The sequence below is a fragment of the Mobula hypostoma genome, chromosome 4, assembly GCF_963921235.1.
Source record: "Mobula hypostoma chromosome 4, sMobHyp1.1, whole genome shotgun sequence".
In the NCBI taxonomy this organism is placed as follows: domain Eukaryota; kingdom Metazoa; phylum Chordata; class Chondrichthyes; order Myliobatiformes; family Myliobatidae; genus Mobula; species Mobula hypostoma.
In genome coordinates this window covers 34664064-34685611 of record NC_086100.1, presented here as the reverse complement: position 1 = coordinate 34685611, position 21548 = coordinate 34664064, and the positions used below count along the sequence as shown (strand labels likewise).

Genomic DNA, 21548 nt, shown 5'->3' with positions numbered 1-21548 from the left:
ATGCCCTTCCTACCTGAGAGAAGTGCAGGAATTCATTGAGATGGATAACGCAATTTTATACACGTGACAGGTTCAAAACCACAGGATCCAAGACTGATCATATTACTACAAACCTCAAATATAAATTACCTCAGTACCAGGGTGACATTACAAAATATGAATTCATAACTTTTTGATGGAAAAATTGTAAACAAATATGAACAAATAATTTGCATCTAGTAAACATATTTATTATGAACTCTTGTTCCTTCCACAATATCTAAATAATTATTACTCTGTTTTCAAAAGAACACTGCCCGCACCACTTGTCCACTTTCCATATTCCACACTAGATATTTAAGTTTTAAAAAAAAAAGGTTTTAATTGGTAAATCAGTGTTGTATCCCAAGGAAATTGGCTTACAACTACCCAAAAGAAGTGGGTATCTTTAAACTTCGGTCAATAACTAATGGATCAGATCACATGCCCATCCTGCAATGTCTTTTCTTCCATTACCTCAGTAGATCCAATGTTTTAGCGAGTTTTGTGCCTCGCTTGGAGAGAATAAATGTAGCTGTAAGATAAAAGCCCTTGTCTTGTAGAGCAAAACAAATCCAAGACCCAATAGCAACAATATTTTAGACTGCTGATGACTCTATTCTACGTACTTGAATATTTTATTTACCTTTACTCTTTTATTTCCATTGAAAGAACTGTTCCACCACACTATCATAAGACCATAAAATCTAAGAGCAAAATCAAGCCATCTGGCCCATCGAGTCTCCTCCGCCATTTTATCATGGCTGATCCATTTTCCCTCAGCCCCAATCTCCTGCCTTCTCCCCATAACCCTTCATGCCCTGGCTAATCAAGATTCTATCAAGCTCTGCTCATGTCGGCTCTAAATGGACATCCCTCTATTATGAGGCTGTGTCCTCTGGTCTTATACTCTCCCCCACCATAGGAAGCATCCTCTCACAAATCTACTCTATCAAAGCCTTTCAACACTTGATTGGTTTCAATGAGGTCACCCCTCATTCTTCTGACTTCCAGTGAGTAGAGACCCAAATCCATCAAACACTTCCTTTTTGACAAGCCTTTCAAACCTGAAATCATTTTCATGACCGTCCTTTAAACCTTCTCCAATGTCAGCACTATCCTAAGCAATTGTGGTAGGTGGTTTTATTTCAATGGAGATCCTTAATTTCTCTTAACCAGGTGTACTTTCTATATCTTTTGAAATAAAAAATATCTTGCCATCCTGAACTTGAGTCTTCACTCTGTTGGTGCATAGGTCACCTGATATTGGATGAAGACATGGATAGAACCACTTTCATTGTTAGCACTGGGCTGATTGGCTCTCTGGAAACCATGGCGATATTCCTGACCACTACAATGGAGCTTCAGACACAACAGGATGGCACTGTGCAGGTGCTGTTTCCTCCTGTGTTTATGCCTCTGGTACGCAAAATTGAGGGGAAGGTTGAGTCTACAAGAAGTGCTGGAGAACGGTGAGTCCTGAAGGGGTACAACACCTGAGGCCAATTTCGTACTACGACAACCGCATTAGATATTTGCATTACATGGAGTCTTTCATGTAGCAAAACAACCCAAAGGAGGTCAGAGAAATGTTACCAAATAAACTTCAACACAGATTCATATAAGGAGATTTTGGGGAAAATAAGTATAAGCTTAGAAACATAGAAAACCTACAGCACAATACAGGCCCTTCGGCCCACAAAGTTGTGCCGGACATGTCCCTACCTTAGAAATGACTAGGTTTACCTATAGCTCTCTCTTTTTCTAAGCTCCATGTACCTATCCAAAAGTCTCTCAAAAGACCCTGTCGTATCTACCTCCACCACTGTTGCCAGTAGCCCATTCCACGCATTCACCACTCTCTGAGTAAAAAACTTAACCCTGACATCTCCTCTGTACCTACTCCCCAGCACCTTAAAACTGTGTCCTCTGTGACAACCATTTCAGCTCTGGGAAAAAGCCTCTGACTATCCACACGATCAATGCCTCTGATCATCTTGTACACCTCTATCAGGTCACCTCTCATCCTCTGTCGCTCCAAAGAGAAAAGGGCGAGTTCGCTCAACCTATTCTCATAATCACAAGAATTCTCTTAATTGTCTTAATCACAAAAATACTAATGGGCCAGCTTAACTAGGGTCAGAATCAGAATCAGGTTTAATATCACTGGCATATGTCATGAAATTTGTTGACTTTGCACCAACAGTACAATGCAATACATAATAATAGAGAAAAAACTGAATTACAGTAAGTATATCAATCTTAAATAGTTAATTAGTGCAAAAATAGAAACGAAAAAGTAGTGAGGTAGTGTTCATGGGTTCAATGACCATTCAGAAATTGGATGGCAGACCTGTTCCTGAATCACTGAGTGTGTGCCTTCACACTTCTGTATCTCCTTCCCGATGGCAGCAATGAGAACAAGGCATGGCCTGGGTGATGGCGGTTATTAATGATGGACGGCACCAGTGTGAGGCATCTCTACTTGAATATGTCCTGGATTCTCGAAGGCTAGTGCTCATGATGGAGCTGACTAAGTTTACAATTCTCTTCAGGTTAATTCGATCCTGTGCAGTAGCCCCTCTCCCCCCACCCCCCCCCCATACCAGACATTGATGCAGCCAGTTAGAATGCTCTCCGTGGTACATTTGTAGAGAGTTTTGAGTGTATTTGGTGATATCCCAAATCTTCTCAAACCCCTGATGGAATATGGCCGCTGTTGTACCTTGTTTGTAGCTGCATCGATATGTTAGGCCCAGGTTAGACCTTCAGGGATATTGACACCCAGGAAGTTGAAATGGTTATGAGGTAAAGATAATATATTTATTGTAATATGCTCCCAGTTGAGTTGTTGGTCCATATCTTTTGAAATGTTCTGTATGGAACATAATGTAGAACAGAAATTATTGTGGCACAGTACAGCAATGCTATGCACCTTTTAACCTACTAATCCTTCCCTCCCCCTTCACTCTCCATTTTTCTATCATCTTTGTGCCTTTAAGAGTCTCTTAAATGTCCCTAATATATCTGCCTTTACTACCACTCCAGATAGCACTTTCCACACACCCACCACTCTCAGTGTACAAAAAAAACCTGACATCCCCCCTATACTTTCTGCTTATCATCTTAAAGTTATGCCCCCTCATATTAGCCATTTCTACTCTGGGAAAAGGTCTCTGTCTGTCCACTCAATCTGTGCATCTTATCATCTTGTACACCTCTATCAAATTGCCTCTCATCCTACTTTGCTCCAAAGAGAAAAGGCCTATCTCGCTCAATTTACCCTTATATGGCATGCCCTCTAATCCAGACAGCATCCTGGTAATCTCCTCTGCATTCAATATTCCAAGTGCATTCTAACCAGGGTTTTAAAGAGCTGCAATATTCCCTCTTGGCTCTTGAACTCAATCCCGTGCCTAATGAAGGCCAACTCACTTTACGCCTTCTTAACAACCCCATCAATTTGCTTGGCAACTTTGAGCGATGTGATCGCCAAGATCCCTCTGTTCCTCAGCACTGCTGAGAGTCCTGCCAGTAACCCTTCTGCCTTCAAAATCAACCTTCCGAATTGAATCACTTCACTCTTTACTGGATTGAACTCCATAAATTCAAGTTATCAGTATAAATGTATAATTTTTTCAATGTTTCTGTCACTTATAAAATAATATATTCAATAAAAATATAAATTTATAAAAAAGGATTTGTGGAGGTACTTGTTAATATAAGGGGAAGATTGGCAATTGTAATGTCTGGAGCTTGGAAGTGTATTGCGCATGTTCAGTAGATGGGGAAAGGAGAGTGTGAGGCTGTAGGGACCAGGAACTGAATTCAAACTAACCATCTTGCTGGATTTGCCATAATGAGTGCTCTGCTCAGGAGTGAATTGAAATGTCAAATTTCAAAGTTTGAAGTAAATTTATTATCAAAATACACATTATATATCTCACCATATACTACTCTTGAGAATCATTTTCTTGCGGGCATTCACCACAGAACAAAGAAATACAATAGACTCAATGAGAAACTACGCACAAAGACTGGCAAACAACAAGTTTCCAAAAAAAATGTGCAAATGCAAACAAAAATCAAATAATAGGTTAGATTAGATTATGAGAACACTCAGTCCTCTTTTTATTGTCATTTAGAAATGCATACATGCATTATGAAATGATACAATGTTCTCCAGAGTGACATATCACAGAAAACAGGACAAACCAAAGACTAACACTGACAGAATCACATAATTATAACATATAGTTACAGCAGTGCAAAGCAATACCGTTATTTGATAAAGAACAGACCATGGGCACAGTAAAAAAAAAGTCTCAGGTCCCGATCGACTCCCAAGTCCCCGATAATAGGCGGCAAAAGGGAGAAACTCCCTGCCATAAACCTCCAAGGCACAAACAACTGCCGATGCCTTGGTAGCAGCCGACCACAGCCGACACCGAGTCCGTCATCTGAAAACTTCGAGCCTCCAACCAGCCCCTCCGATACAGCCTCCCGAGTGCCATCCCCTGCCGAGCACGTTCGACTTAGTCCCAGCCACCGAAACAAGCAAAGCCGAGGATTCAGGGTCTACCCCTCTGGAGATTCCAGTTACCACACAGTAGCAGCGACAGGGAAGCGGGCATTTCAGAAGTTTCTCCAGACGTTCCTCCGTACTCTCACGTCTGTCTCCATCAAATCAGAATTGTGCACGGTACCTTACTTGACAGATTACAGATATAATTCACCGGAGAGGCTGCGCACGCTGCGTTGCGCCGCCATCTTCTCCTCCTCCAATGATAATAAGTAAATAAATAATACTGAGAGGTGGTTGAGTCCTTGAAAGTGTGTTCAGTGTTGTGGTGAGTGATGTTATCAGTTCAGGAGGCTGATGGTTGAAGGGTAATAACTGTTCCTGAACCTGGTGGTTTGGGACATCATTCCTGGCGGTCGCATCGTGAAGAGAGCATGGTCTGAATGATGAGGGTCCTTGATGATGGATGGGGCTTTTTAGCAGCAGTGCTCTTTGTGCAGTAGACATGCTCAGTGGTAGGGAGGGGTTGATATACACATAAACTTAGAAGCATATGTAAGGCCACAGTCAGTCCAGTGGGCAGCCGTGTCCCCTGTCCCTTTACGCTGAGCAGTGGTGCTCCCCAAGGCTGTGTGCTCAGCCCACTGCTGTTCTCATTGCTGACGCATGACTGTACCACACTGTCCACTACTGGTTGAAGACTCCGCAAACAGGAGTAAGCCTAATTTTTCGTAACCAGTAATCTTAAACATTAATAGCAACCATGCTTCTGAGGGTGGTGCTGTGAGGTCACTGGAGAAGTTCGCTAATTATATTTGAATTGTTATACTCTTTGTAAGTTTTGCTTTTACCTGAGTATTTATAGTCCTTTTCTTTTCTCTAACTATAGGTTTAGTTCTGCCAATTGCTTCGGAGCAGGGGGTATCAGAGTAGAGAAATCCAACAAACACCGCAGCCTACCAGAGATCTTAACTGGACAAGTATTCAACCCAGTACCATATGAATTTAGCTTTGAGATGCTAGTGCGCGGCCCCTGTCTCCTAGCAGGTAAGAAATGCCATTGTTTAGAAGCTTATCAATGTCTACCGCTCTCCTTTATAGGAGTGCATGTTTTATAGGAGCACTGACTTAATTAGAGACTTGGAGACTGCAGATGCCGAAATCTGGACTAGTTTCACTTCGACATGAAAAGCTATTGTAAACTGAGGCAACCCTGAAGGGTGGATTGTTCAAATAGCTGCTGCTTTCTTACTATATTTCTTTAGTTATCAGCCACTGATTCACCCACTGATGCCTGGCCATCGATATCATTCCTCAGGTCCATTTGATCCAGGCAAGATCCAGAACCTAGCTCATCTCCTCCATAGGCTCTGTAATGGCCATTCTCAGTGTAGGCCCATCCAGTAATGTAGAATGCTGTAGCCCCTTCGCAACAGAATTCGCCTGTGGTAGCCCTGGAGCAAGGCATTCTTTGAATGTATCTACTGAGTGTTTACATGGAGGAAGCAGTGATGTTGGGATAGGGGTGTTTTGAGATGATGTTCAGATGAATGTAGGGTTGTATTGATCAGGAGCAGAGTGGTGTCCCGTGGGCTCTGATGTGAGAGAACGTTTTTGATGGAAGGAAGGGCCATACTCATGGAGGAGGTGGGTTGTCCGGGAGAGATGATACTGGGAGTTTGAGTTTTTGGGGGTCCAAGAGAAAGGACTGATGGGTGGGTGGTGGGAATACATAAGAGAGTTGTCAGTCATGAGGCTGGAAGTGAGTGAGCGTGCTTCTTCTGAAGAGAAAGAACCACTTGTGTTCACGTGCTGCCTCCACAGTACACATCAAAGTACCGTTGTGGCTGCCATCCTTGGGTGAGTTTGGCTCAGAGAGTGGCAGCCACAACTCCCAGAAGGAGTGCTCCAAGCACATTTACCCAGACCTTTTTACCTTATTTTACAGAGTAGACAGTCCTCAGTCCCAGTAGAATGGTTTAAAAGGCCTATGTGAAGGTAACCTCCTCGAGTGCAGGCTCGAAGGGCCGAATGGCCTACTCCTGCACCTATTTTCTATGATACACGCCAGTTAAAACTGGATTTTAGTCAGCCATCCCTCACCTTCTTTCTAGTCATTCTTTTCATGGGATGTTGGCATAGCTGGCAAGGCCATTATGATTATCTTTCTCCAACCGCTTGCCAGACCATTTCAGCGATCGCTTCAGAATCAACCACATTGCTGCAAATCTTGAAGCATATATGGACATGGCCTGGCCTATGATGGGCTACCTTTGTGATCAACATGACCAAGTCTAGCTGTCTTTTCAAAGTTCCAGATTATTAGTAACTCGATTCATATTCCACGGTTGCCATTGTGGGATTTGTATTCATGTCTCTTCGTTCGAGCCGTTTGGTTATTGTGCCATTACTGGACCCCATCTAAACTGAAACCTGAAAGGGATAGGTTAGGTAATTTTCAGTCAATACCCCACCCCCACCCCATCACATCAGGTTAAAATGACCCCTTTCTTCTCTTGTCATCTCCATGCCCGAGAATATTCGATAATGTAATCAGCTTTGAGCCCAGACAGCTTACTGCTATGGGATTGTCTTATTTCACCTTTTATCCTAGTTGAATGCAAGTGATTTCCAGTCGGTGGTTTGGTTTCCCCGAACACAGAATATTGGAGTATGTAGATTTTAATGTTTTTAGATAACAATAGCAAATACTGCATTGAAAATAAACGAGGCAGAGGTAAATTCCCACATACTTCTCCTTCCCTTTCGTCTCCCCGATCCAAATATTTTAGAACCTTCATTAAAATCCCGCGGGACAGTGAGGAACTGAAGTAGTTAAAGCCTTTCTCCCCCACATGTGGCATGAAATTAAATTTAGGCAGAAGGCACCCTTTTTTCCCTAGAATATATAATTATTCACAACCTTTATGAAATATTCAGGACAGGCATATAGAGGTAGAAATAATCAATAGTTTAAGTCAATCCAACAGATTGATTCCTGCAGTTTCTGTGCTAAACACAATTACTTCTGACAGAAGGAATCTGAAGAGTTTCCATACAATCCAAGCCCTAATGCAGTAAATCACTCTGACTGTAAGCACACCACAGTGAGGTTCTGAATAATAATGAGGGCAGCATTATTTTTTTGTCGATAAATTTAAGTATCGGGTTGTAAGAAAGCAGTTCTAATTGAATATAGAAGACATTGCTTTTACAGTGGAAAGCAATTACTTTAATGGGGGTGGGGGTGGGGAATTGGGAGTGGGTTGTGCAGCATGGGGAACAGACACTGACCTGGACCAGTATGAATACATTGAACAGCGTTTTTAAAGACAATTAACAAAAGAGATGAACGTAGAATAGCAAGGTTGCTTTCACAAGTGTGAGTTGGCTTTTGTGAAAATTTTAGATCATTCTCTTGCACTGTGAAGCAGCATAGATTATTGAGACTGAGCAAAATTTCCTTTATTCTGTCATTTGCTCTTGTACGAGGTGTCTTCTGGCATGGTCTCGGCAACTACACTCTATACCATTGATCTTTGCAGAATGTAATGGATTGAATTAGATTTTTATTTTGTTGAAAGTGATATTCCAGGAGGAGAAAGAAATGTTTTTCACTCACAGCTAGTACATGCATCTTCATTAACATGTTGCTAGTTCCAGGAAAATCAGGATTCAAGACATTTGAAGAGTTCGGAAAGCTAGCTGAATGTAATAAATGCCCATTGTCCCACTCCTGTAGTTCAATGGTATGTTTAAGTAGCATCTAGGTGACATTTTATAGATTTGCACTGGAGTGCTGAATTCTGTAAGTATGCTACAATTTTGCAGGAGATCTTCCTGGATCATATAATCTGTAGAATCAAAAGGTACGTGCTGAAGGGAGTTGCTCTGTGAGGAGGAACTGAATTTCAAGCAGGTGCTTGTTATTGCCAGAGCAATGGAGGCAGTTACCAAACAAACACAGGAAAGGGCCTAGCTTTCTGGTGTCTTCAGGAAAAGAGAGGCATCACCTCTAAGGAAGCTGTTGTAGCTGTGGCAGCATGTGGCCTTGAGCTGTGGAATACAGGCACAAAATGGATGATACACAGGTTGAAAGAAAGATTGCAATGGGAGCAGAGGTGAGAAGAGGCAATAGGTTAATCCCTGTTTTTGCAGAACATTTTAAAATACCTATTCCACTGAGTGGGAAGCCCTGGAAACTTCTGCAACTTTGATATCTTCAATTTTAATTCCTCTTGCTTTGCAGGTGTGGAGAGCCCCACACATGCACTACGGGCTGGTGCAGATCCCATTGCTCGGTCTGCTTCCACTCTCTACATCACACTGGCCGAGAAACACCAATATGACAGGAACCTCCAAATCATATTGCATCCATGTGGTAAGCCTTTTATCTTGTGAGATTGCAAATATTCGGCTAACGTAACTATAATGTGCCAAAATGGAGACTGGATAACTTTAAGCCAACCCACCCGAAGGGCTTAAGGTGGGCATTGTTGGAACCCCTGTTTTACATCCCAGCTTGCTTAGATGTGCCAGTGATTTAGCTCATCTAGTGACTTACCTACTTATTACTTCACGGCTTTATTCACCGTGTATGTTTACGCATTTTAGGATTTGTCGTGGCATGTTGGCCCGACAGGCAACAAAAGAAAAGCACCATTCCAGAAGGAGACCATTTGACCATTGGATACACGCTGTCTCCAAGCGGACTGATCCCACGTCTCCTACTCCTCTGCTCATTTCTTTCTAGCCCTGCAATTTATTTTCTTTCAAGTTTCCTTTCAATTCTGATCTTCATTGAGGGGTAATCTGCAGTCACCAATGAACTTGATTTTGGGATGAGGGAGCAAACTGGATCACCAGACGCAAACACATGTAGTAACTAGGAAGAGGTTCAGACTCCACACGAACACCTGGGGTCAAGATCCAACCATGGTGTCTGGAGCCATAGTGGCAGCACCATGTCATCCAACAAGAAACAATGTCAGAGAGAGAGAGTGTAAAACAGCAGCCCAACTCAAACACTGAATGCACTCAACAGTTGCTCAATATCTCAATTCTGCCACTCCTCAAATGCAGGATCCTTTTGAGTTGAGGTCCCACCGTTGGAAAAACTTTCACTACTCTGGTACTCCGGTACCCCAATCAGAATCAACAGGCATCAGCCCATGACTTCATGCTGTGAGATTGGCATGACTTATTCATTCGGACAAAGGAGTCATTACCTCTTTTACTGGGTCCATTATGGAATCCAGTAATGGATCCCTGTTTTACCCTGGTAATTTACAGGTACCTTTTGGTATCTCAGGTTCCTCTGCACGGTTTTTTCCTGCAGAGCAATCTGAGATGCCAACAAATCCAGTGGGAGTAGTACTGCAAAGATTTAGGAGTCAAAACAGAAACTTTGTATAGTTGTTAAATTGTTTCTATATATGGTTTTTTTTAAAAATGAGTTTGCTTAAATTGTAATTGTATGTAAATATCTCTGTATGCAAAATAGTAAAATCAGTGAGAGCTCTGACAGAAGGTGATGTCATGGTCACAGATTTGTCTTTGATCAGGAGATATCAGGGCATTTCAGGATGGGGCATAGACCCATACAGCTGAAGACCCAATTGGCATGTTGGACCCTGGATCACTGGACCTAATGATAAGGCTCTTGGTTTTCAGCCCAGGGACTGGATAATTGGCTATGGGGTGAACCTGGGCACTGATTCCAGAAAGTGGGAAAGTGCCAACTGGATCTGTCCCAACAGTGGACTCCTTGACAGATCTCTCTCTGGGAATACTTCTCCCAGGTGAAATACCTTTCCCAGGTGATTGTTGTCAGTTGTTCCTTACTGCTTAGATAAACTAACATGCTATTCTGATAATCTGATATTTATTTAACAGACTTCAACCTTTTCAAAAAGTTCACTTCAGTATCATTGCTCAAGGCTTATTTTGAAATTCCATGTAAATGGTGGTTATTGGATTGTCCTCATCCACCAGATAAAACACAGATCAGAACAGTACAGTAACATCCCCTTTGGCCTGCAATGTCTATGACAAAAACAATGCCAAATTAAACTAAATTTCTCCTGACTGCACATGATCCATATTCCTCTATTCGCTGCATATTCAGCTCTGCATCTTAAAGCCTCTTGAATGCCAGTTTGGCATCTGCTTCCACCATTACCCTTGCAGGCACCTGCCACTCTCTGTGTTTTAAAAAAAATGTCTTGCATAACTTCTTTAAACTTTCCCCCTCTCGGTTTAAGTGCATGTCCTCAAGTATTTGACATTCCTACCCCGGGCAAAAAATTCTGAATATGCCTCCCATAAATCAGAATCAAGTTTATTATCTGCAGGAGCAGTTTAATGCAATACATAATCTAGCAGAGAAAAAAAAACTAAAATATAATAATAATAAATAAGTAAATCAATTACATATATTGAACAGATTTAAAAAATGTGCAAAAACAGAAATACTGTATATTTAAAAAAAAGTGAGGTAGTGTCCAAAGCTTCAATGTCGATTTAGGAATCGGATGGCAGAGGGGAAGAAGCTGTTCCTAAATCGCTGAGTGTGTGCCTTCAGGCTTCTGTACCTCCTACCAGATGGTAACAGTGAGAAAAGGGCATGCCCTGGGTGCTGGAGGTCCTTAATAATGGACACTTCCTTTCTGAGACACCACTTCCTAAGATGTCCTGGGTACCCGAAATCTTAGTACCCAAGATGGAGCTGACTAGATTTACAGCTGATGCAGTTTCTTTTGGTCCTGTGCAGTAGCCCCTCCAGACCAGACAGTGATGCAGCCTGTCAGAATGCTCTCCATGGTACAGCTATAGAAGTTTCTGAGTGTATTTGTTGACATACCAAATCTCTTCAAACTAATAATAAAGTATAGCCGCTGTCTTGCCTTCTTTATAACTGCATTGATATGTTGGGACCAGGTTAGACCCTCAGAGATCTTGACACCCAGGAACCTGAAGCTGCTCACTCACTCTATTTCTGATCTCTCTATGAGGATTGGTATGTGTTCCTTCATCTTACCCTTCCTATCAGTTTTTCTTCCTCTTTTAATTCTTCTTCTGCAGGGCTTGGCAACATACCTGGTCAGGTGCTGAGGGATTGTGCAGTCCAGCTAAAAGAGGTTTTAACCTACATCTTTAATATCTCTTTGCAACTGTCCACTGTCCCTGCAGGCTTCAAGGTAGCCACCGACATCCTGTTGCCCAACAGAGCAATGGTAACTGACTTAAACTATTACTGCCCTGTGGCACAGACATCAACAGCCATGAAGTGCTTTGAGTGGCTGGTAATGGATTGTATAAAATCCCACCTTCCAGCTACATTGTGTGCTTTTCAGTTCGCCTGCTGTGGTGTAATGATGTCACAGTCTCAGCCTGCCACTCTGTCCCGTCCCACCCAGAAAACACCAGGTTGTTGTACATCGACTTCAGTTCAGCATTTAACACGGTCGTCCCTCAGGGGGCTCGTGGGTAAACTGTCCTGGTTCATACTCAACACCGCTCTCTGCAACTGGATCTGGGACTTGTTAATGGAAGGACCCCAGTCAGTTAGAGTTGGAAGCAACATTTCAAGCTCCATCTCTCTGGGCACTTGTGCCCCCCACCCACCCCACCCAGGGCTGTGTGCTCAGTCTGCTGCCAATTCACAACTGCACCGCCAGGTCCAGTTTAACTGCATCATCAAGTTCGCTGATGACATAACCGTTGCTTCATCAGCAACGATGATGAGTCAGCGTACGGAGAGGAGGGAGAGAGGCTTGTCAATTGGTGGGAGAACAACAACCTGAGTCTCAACATGGACAAGACCAAAGGTATGATTGTGGTTTTCAGGAAGGCACAGGTCAGCTACTCTCCAATGCACACCAATGGCTCTGGCATGAAGAGAATGAGGAGCACAAAGTTCCACAATGTGCACATAATGGATGATCTAACCTGGATCCACAATACTGTCTTATTAGACAAGAGGGCAGAGCAGTGTCTAAACTTTCTGAGGATATTGAGGCATGCAAGTCTCCTCATCCCCATTCTAACAACTTTCTACAAGAGCACTTTTGAGAGAGTCCTGTCTGGTTGTATCATTGTGTGGTATGGAAGCTGCAAGGCATTAGGCCACAAGACCCTACAGAGGACAGTAAAAACTGCCAAGACTGGGGTCTCCCTCCCCCCCCTATTTGTGACATTTACCAGGAATGTTGTAGATGAAGGAGCCAGAAGCATTTTTGAGGATCCCTACCATTCAGCCCACAATCCCTTTGACCCACTACCGTCAGGAAGGAGGTATATGAGCATCAGGACTAGAACTGTCAGACTGGGTAACAGCTTCTTCCCTCAGGCTGTGAGACTAATGAATACCCTGCCATCACCTTCCGAACATTGGAAAGACAGCATTTACCCACGATGTGCTGCCTTTCCTACACTGGGATCTCCTCTTGCACGATCCATGGGAGACTCATCTCTTACACCACCACTACCTCAGAAGAAGTGCTGGTGTGCTGGTGGCAAGGGAGAAGGGCTGGTGTCCTGGTGAGGCTGAGATGGTGTGCAAATCGACCGCTGCATACTCCTGGCTAACATTCAATACCTGGATAACAAGTTTTGTGAACTGAGAACCAGAATCTCCTATCAGTGGGAAACAAAGGAATGCAACGTCTTGTACTTTGTAGAGACCTGGCTGATGGAGGAGATACTGGGTCACGCCAACAAGCCCTTTAGGTTCTTCCTGTTCCGGGTGGTCAGGTCAAAAAACCTCACTGGGAAGAGTAAACGAGAAGGGGTATGCTTTATGGTCAACAATGCTTGGTGTGACTCCCAGAATGTGCATACACTCAAATCCTTTTGTTCACAACACCTGGAATACCTGGTGCTGCTGTGCAGACCCTACTGGCTGCCTAGGAGTTCACGGCTGTTATCATCACAGTGGTGTACATTCCCCTGCAGGCTGATACTGACCTGGCTCTCAAGGAACTGTACAAGACCGTCAACATGCTGGAGACTGCAAACCCAGAGGCTGCCTTCGTCGTCGCCGGTGACTTTAATCGAGCTTCACTGATGAAAGTCTCTCTGAAGTTTTGTCAGCACATCCAGGTGAGCACTCATGGAGATAACACACTCGACCACCGTTACACTCCTTTCTGCAACGCTTACAAAGCTCTCCTTCGCCTAGCTTTTGGAAAATCAGATTATTCTTCGATCCTGCTTCTGCCGACGTACAATCAGAAGCTGAAACAAGAGCTGGCCATAGTTAAAACCGTCCACTGTTGGTCCGACCAATCGGCCTCCATGCTGATGACCTCAACTGGAATGTCTTCCATGATGAGGATGTCTCCAAGTTCACTAATGGAGTCACGTGCTTCTTCTGGAAGTGCATTGATGATACTGTCCCTCAGAAGTCGGTCAGGGTCTTCCTGAACCAGAAATTCTAGATCAGTAGTTCCATGCAAGCAGCACTTACAGTGCAACGTCAAGCTTACATTGCTGAAGATTAACTGGAACTCAAGAAAACCAGCTATGATCTGCACAAAGCTATCAAAGCTGTGAAACAACAGTATAGAGAGAGGATTGAGTCAAGATTCACAATGAATAGCACACGTGACTTGTGGTGAGGGTTTACACCATTGCAGACTTCAAAGCAAATGCTGTGATGCCACCGACATCGCGGCCTCTCTCCCAGATGAGCTCAGTTGATTTTATGCTCGGTTTGATGTCACTAACTCTGAGCCTCTGAGGAAAAACACCGCTAAAAGCTGCAACTTGGTCATCTCTGAGGCTGAGGTACATAGATGTATCCAACGAGTGGACAATCGCATGGCTGCGGGACCGGACGGCATCCCAGGATGAGTACTCAGGATGTGCTCAGCACAACTGGCAGGTGTGTTTACTGATAGTTTCAATCTCTCCCTCTCCCAGTGTAGAGTGCCCTCCTGCTTCAAATTATCCACCATTGTCCCTGTACCAAAAAAGACCAAGGTAACATGCCTGAACGACTGGCATCCTGTCGCACTCACCTCAATAATAAGCAAATGCTTTGAGAGGCTGGTCAAGGATTACATCTGAAGCTTGCTACCACCCACACTGGACCCCCTGTAATTTGCCTACCGACACAACTGATCAACCAATGACGCAATAGCCAATGCTCTACATACTGTCCTTACACATCTGGAGAAGAAGGATGCTTATGTGAGAATGCCACCCTTGGACTACAGTTCAGCATTGACTATGATAGCTCCATCCAGGCTCGACATGAAGTTCAGAGACCTTGGCCTTGACCCTGCCTTGTGCAGCTGGATCCTGGACTTCCTGTCAGATCACCAGCAGGTTGTACTAGTAGGCTCCCTCACCTCCACCCCTCTGACTCTCAACACAGGAGCCCCTCAGGGCTGCGTACTGAGTCCCCTCCTTTACTCCCTGTATACCCATGACTGTATCGCCAGCCACACTCCAATCTGCTAATTAAATTTGCCAACGACACTACATTGATTGGCCTTATCTCAAACAATAACGAGGTGGCCTACAGAGAAGAAGTCATCTCTCTGACACAGTGGTGTCAAGAAAACAACCTCTCCCTCAATGTCACAAAAACAAAGGAGCTGGTTGTGGATTACAGGAGGAATGAAGACAGGCTAACCCCTATTGACATCAATGGATCTGGGGTTGAGAGGGTGAACAGCTTCAAGTTCCTTGGCATCCACATCACTGATGACCTCACATGGTCTGTACACACCAGCTGTGTGGTGAGCTCTTTCACCTCAGACAGTTGAGGAAGTTTGGTATGGGCCCCCAAATCCCAAAAGCTTTCTACAGGGGCACAATTGAGAGCATTCTGACTGCCTGCATCACTACCCTGAATGGGAACTGTACCTCCCTTAATCGCAGGATTCTGCAGAGAGTGGCGCGGACAGCCCAACGCATCTGTAGTTGTGAACTTCAGGACATTTACAAGGACAGGTGTGTAAAAAGGGCCTGTAGGATCATTGGGGACCCAAGCCATCCCAACCACAATCTACTCCAGCTGCTACCATCTGGGAAGTGGTATCGCAGCCTAAAACCCAGGACTACAGGCTCCAGGACAGCTTCTTCCACCAGGCCATCAGACTGATGAACTCGCGCTGACTTGAATGTACCCCACATTACATTGACTGTTCTACTTATTATAAATTACTATGATTGCACATTGCACATTTAGATAGAAACATAATGTAAAGATTTTTACTCATATATGAAGGATGTAAGAGATAAAGTCAATTCAAGTCTCGTCACTTGGACAGGGAGTTGTTTACTGTTTATTGCTTACCTGTGCTGAACATGACATGCACTTTGAACTATATTTTATATTGTATTAACTTTCTTGTGGTAATATTTTGATTTATGTGATGTGTCTGATATGTTCTCTGGGTGCACCATTGTTGTGTTTAGTTGTATATATGTTCAGTGAGATGACAATAAACTTGAATTTGAACTTGAACTTTTCTTTGTTAAGAGCTGAGAGACAACTTAATAAAAGCTAACAGAGTATCACAGACAAGTTCAGCAGCAAGGCCTTATCACCTCTGAAGTCTGTTCTCTTTAGAGTTTCGTAACATCATTGGCTTTCCACTTTTGTTCATTGAAGAAGTCTCTTCCCAAGTCAAGAATACTGTGCTAATGAAATGGGAAGACAAAAATGATGACATGTGAAAGATATGAGGCTTCCCTTCACCAGGACCAATTGTTGGTGCCAGTTATAAAATGCCAGTGGTACCACAGCTGAGGTCACCTAATTCTGTCCCAATGTGGGTGTGTTGACACAACAGAGCAATTGTGCACTGAGTCTTCAGAAGAGCCATTTGTTTCTGCTAATTTATTAATTATTATTAGACATCCATGTCTAAACCTGTGATTGAAAGGGTGCAAGGAGTGAACAGTTGGGGTTAGAAGTGTGAGAATTATTCATCTGATGGGATTAAGGTAGGTTTTGGTGGAACCCTTGTTTTACATTCAGCTTGCTTCTATGTGCCAGTGATTTTGCTCGTCTAATTATTTACCTACTTATTACTTTACAGAAGGAGTCCATTGGACCATTGGAAACATGCCGTCTCCAAGCAGATCGATCCCACGTCTCTCATAGCCTTGCAATTTAATAATAAAGTATTAATTAATCCAATATTAGGGCTTCAGACAGACCAAGACAACTTCCATTATTTTTTCTAATGCTGTGTTACCACATCTTGCATACCTAGCTCTCTAAATTTAAAAAAAAGGCATGTCACTAGAGAGGCTCTTGTTGTTGGAATACAGTAGTGCCAGATTTTTTTGGACCTAATTATGCAATAAAAGATACTTTTGTAATAATTATTTAACATCCACACTTAATAGAGCACATGGAACGCTGCTGCCCTTCAGCCCATCTTGTTCATGATGAACTGTTATTCTGCCTACTCCCATCATCCGTACCTGTCCTCTTTATCCCTCCCGTCCATGTTTTTATCCACACTTCTCTTTAAGTGTTGCAATTGAACCCACTTCCACCATTCCACACTCACACTGCCCTCTGAGTGGAGAAATTGTCTCTCAGGTTCTCCTTAAATATTTCACCTTTCTGCCTTAACCCATGACCTTTAGTTCTAGTCTCACCCGGCCTCAGTGGAAAAAGTCTGCTGGCATTTACCGTATATATACCCCTCAAAATGTTGTCAGCTCAATCCAATCTCCCCTCATTCTCCTACACTTCAGAGAATAAAGTCCAAACCTATTCAATGTTTCTCTGTAACTTAGGTGCAGGCAACTTCCTTGTAAATTTTCTCTGCACTCTTTCAATCTTATTGATGTATAGAGATAATAAGTGAATCTGGACCTTGTAGAGAGAGGGATGGTTCAGAATTTTGCTCTGTAGAATGGGCACTCAATATAATTTTTCTTGGGAATGAAGGTTTGAGAGACGTTTCTTGTAGGGAGCACTGAAAAGTTATGAATATTGACGTTTCTCTTTTACAAGAGCCGCATGTTCCACACCTCCTGCTGGAGAAAGGCAGCTTGAGTTTTGAAGAGTATGAGCAGCACATTAAAAATAGACGGGATTTCACTCGGGTGTTGAAAAAAAACTCTAATACTGACAAAAAGGTAAGAACCAGCCTTTCAGAATAACATATGCAAAAAAGAAACGAGTGCACTTTGATTTAACTAAGGAGATGTAATTGCTCCAGACAAGTTCTCAGTAATCCATAAAGAGAAGTCTTTCTGAAAAGCTTGTCTATTTTATTACAACTACAGCAATTTTGCAAAGTACCACACCTTGTGTCGACCCAATTAATGCTTTGGAAAAAGATCCGTTAGCCTTGACAGATAAAAATGAGGCAAGCGTGACTAGAAATCCAGTGATAGCTTAATACTGCCAGTTGTATTGTCTACATCTTCCCTCTGCACTTTAGTTCTGAGCTATTATATGAAGTAATAAAATGCAAGATCAAAGTAAACTCCCCTAATGTTTGGATCATCACCATTTGTCCAACCTGTCAAATGTAATGAAACAATGGTGTTTTAAATGGTATGCATAATATGGTGTGCAATCAATAATTTCTTGCATGGGATCAGTATGCAAGGAGGCAAAAAAATTCCAACCAGCATATTAAGATATTAGAAAGACTACCCCGCCCCCTGCTCCCCCGTCACTCTACCCTATCAAGTCAACACCTTTTCAGCATTCTTAGCTACGTAACATTTGGGACAATGGAGGATGGGAGAAAACTTAATTGATATTTGCAAAATGATGAGGATGTACATTAAACATGAATGACCACTTTCACGCAGCAGAGAGGTCAAAAAGCCAGAGACATGGACTCAGAGTAATCGGTAAAAAAGAGTAAGAGGGAGATTAAGAAAATATTTTCACTTGGAGAGTGGTAAGGATTTTGACATTACAGATTTAAAGGTGGTGGAGATAGAAACACTCATTCCATTAAAAGATAATTAGATGTGGACATAAGTATTTGAAAAATTGGTGGAAAGCAGGGTTAGATTGGATAGCATGATCTCCCAGACAACTGAAGATCAAGGGGCATATATGTGCCTTCTTATCAGGAGCAGGAACAGCTCGACTGTGCAGAGGGCCTGTAGCCTCTCCTGGCCTGATCAGTTGGGTTTGTGAATGTGTTTTGGTTAGTTTATTTCTCACCAGAGGGGTAATGTAGGAAGCTGTCTTTTTTTATATTTCTCCCATGCAATCCAGTCACAGCAGCCCCTGCTCCCTGTACCTGCTTTTAAAATCCATCTAACTGCTTTGACAGCTGGTGAACCTGGGCTGAACTTTACTGGCTGTGAGGAACTTGTCATTGAGCCACAAAGTCATAGAGCACTACAGCACAGAAGCAGGCCCTTCATTCCATCTAGACTGTGCTGAAATGTGATCCTGACTAGTCCCAGCGACCTGCACCTAGACCATAGCCTTTCATATCCCTCAATTCTGGGTGCTTATTCAAATTTCTCTTAAATGTTGCAATTGAACCCACATCCACCACTTCCACTGGCAGCTCACCCCACACTCGCACCACCCTCTGAGTGAGGAAGTTCCCCTCAGGTTTCCCTTAAATATTTCACCTTTCACCTTAACCTATGACCTCTACTTCTAGTCTCACTTAACCTCAGTGGAAAAATCCTGTTTGCATTTACCCAATTAGTACCCCTCATAATTTTATATACCTATGTCAAATCTCCCCTCATTTTCCTATACTCCAGAGAATAAAGTCCTAACCTTTTCAAACTTCTGCATGACACGTGGCCAAGTGGCTAGGGCGTTGTGCTAGCAATCTGAAGGTCGTGCGTTCAAGCCTCGGCCAAGCCACCGTGTGTCCTTGAGCAAGGCGCTTAACCACACAATGCTCCAATTTACCCAGCTGAGAATGGGTACTGGCAAAAATGCTGGGGGTTAACCCTCGTGATAGACTGGCGTCCTATCTGGGGGGTGGGGGGGGGAAGTCTTGTACTCTCGGTCGCTTCACGCTACGGAAACCGGCATAAGCAACACTCACAAAAAGCTGGAGGAACTCAGCAGGTTGGGCAGCATCCGTGGAAAAGATCAGTCGACGTTTCGGTTCTGGCCTGAAACGTTGACCGATCTTTTCCACGGATGCTGCCCGACCTGCTGAGATCCTCCAGCTTTTTGTGAGTGTTGCTTTGACCCCAGCATCTGCAGATTATTTTGTGTTTACAAACTGGCATAAGCACCAACCTGATGGGCCACAAGGCTCGTGACAGACTTTAATAATAACATACAGGCTATTCAGACTTCCAAATCCTCAAGTCCTGGCAGCATCCTTGTAAATTTCCTTTGTACCCTTTCAGTCTTATTGAAAGACTTGACATTTGGCCCACCTTGCCTGCTCTGACCACAAAGCTGTAGGCAATTGTGTCTGATAGGGAAATCTGGCAAATATCATGCTGCAGTCCTTCAGCTTCGTTAGGTCTGGGACTCTGCTGGATCAGAAACTTGCAAGGAGAGGTTACTGACTTTGTAGCCAGTCTTCCATTAAAGAACATAGTGTCTCTTGTGATGTGGGTTATCGGCAATTCTAAAATGGCTGGAGGAGAACACAGAAGTAGATAACTACAAGATCATGGAAGGTCTTATGGATAAAAATGAAGATTTAAACATAATCTGTCATGGTAGGGTACTGGTTAGCATGACACTATTACAGCTCGGGGCATTGGAGTTTGGAGTTTAATCCCAATATCCTCTGTAAGGAGTCTATGCACATCCTGTGGAATGCTTAGGTTTTCTACAGGTCCTTTGGTTTCCTCTCACAGTTCAAAGACGTATCAGGGAGGTTATTTGGTTATTGTAAATTGTCCATGATTAGGTTAGGGTTAATCGGGGTTTTCAGGGGTTGAGGAGCGGGGCGGTGCAGCTCAAAGGGCTGGAAGGGCCTACTCCGTGATATATCTCTAAATAAAAGATAATTAAATAGATAACCAGGTAGTAGGTCAATATTCGACCTACTCCTGAAGGGTAACTGATCACTTATCCAACGGTGGGAGGATGTTGGTACAAAATGTATTTCAACATGAAAATGCTACACATTCATTGTTGTTATTTGCTCAATGAGTAGGGAAGTGTTGTTATACTATTATGTTTTTTTTATTATATAGTAGGGAGGTTATTGTAACTGTCTAAGTCCATTCACAGTGAGTACCTTCTCGTTGCAGGTTGATTTTGTGCGGAAACGTTTTCATAAGGACATCAGGTTCAATCCTGTGCTGATGTTGAATTTCTGCCCTGACCTCCACAGTATTCCAACAGATTTTGGAAGCGTGACCAGGGAAATTATATTCCTGATCGACCAAAGTGGTGACATGAGTGGCATTAAAATGGGGAAAATAAAAGTGGGTTTCTTACTTGTGTGTCTGAATTTTGAATGTCAAGAAACATTTGGAAATGTAGGCCTCTACTAAGTTGATGTTACTGTCAAAGCAGAGGAATGAAATACTGCACATAGGCCTAGGGTTAGAGTCAAATATAGGCCAGGGTTAAACTTTACTCTCTTGGCCACTTTATTAACCACAGGAATGGATCCCGTGCGGTCTTCTACTGCTGTAGCCCATCCAATGTGTTGTGCATTCAGAGATGCTCTTCTGCACACCACTGTTGTAATACGTGGTTATTTGATTTTCTGTTGCCTTCCTGTCAGCTTGAACCAATCTAGCCACTCTCCTATGACCTCTTTTGTTAACAAGGCATCTTCACCCACAGAACTGCTGCTCACTGGATGTTTTTGTTTTTCGTACCATTCTCTGTAAACTTTAGAGACTGTTCTGCGTGAAAATCCCAGGAAATCAGCAGTTTCTGCGATACTTAATCCACCCCATCTGACGCCAACAATCATTCCACGATCAAAATCACTTAGATCACATTTCTTCCCCATTCTGATGTTTGGTTTGAGCAACAACTGAACCTCTTGACCATGTTTGCCTGCTTTTGTGCATTGAGTTGTCGCCATATGATTAGCTGATTAGATATTTGCAT

At 43.1% G+C, this 21548-nt stretch overlaps 1 protein-coding gene across 5 annotated transcripts in view; it reads left to right on the top strand.

Moving 5' to 3' along the window:
* Positions 1 to 21548, top strand: part of vwa5b2 (von Willebrand factor A domain containing 5B2) — a 132021-nt gene that overhangs the window by 30733 nt on the left and 79740 nt on the right. For 4 of the 5 annotated variants that reach the window (XM_063045569.1, XM_063045568.1, XM_063045566.1 and 1 more), the window contains exons 4-8: positions 1274 to 1490; positions 5430 to 5587; positions 8790 to 8921; positions 17529 to 17653; positions 20732 to 20908. In XM_063045569.1, the coding sequence (XP_062901639.1) occupies positions 1274 to 1490; positions 5430 to 5587; positions 8790 to 8921; positions 17529 to 17653; positions 20732 to 20908 (809 nt within the window). The remainder of the gene's footprint in view (positions 1 to 1273; positions 1491 to 5429; positions 5588 to 8789; positions 8922 to 17528; positions 17654 to 20731; positions 20909 to 21548) is intronic. The other variant, XM_063045570.1, reaches the window with a different exon arrangement.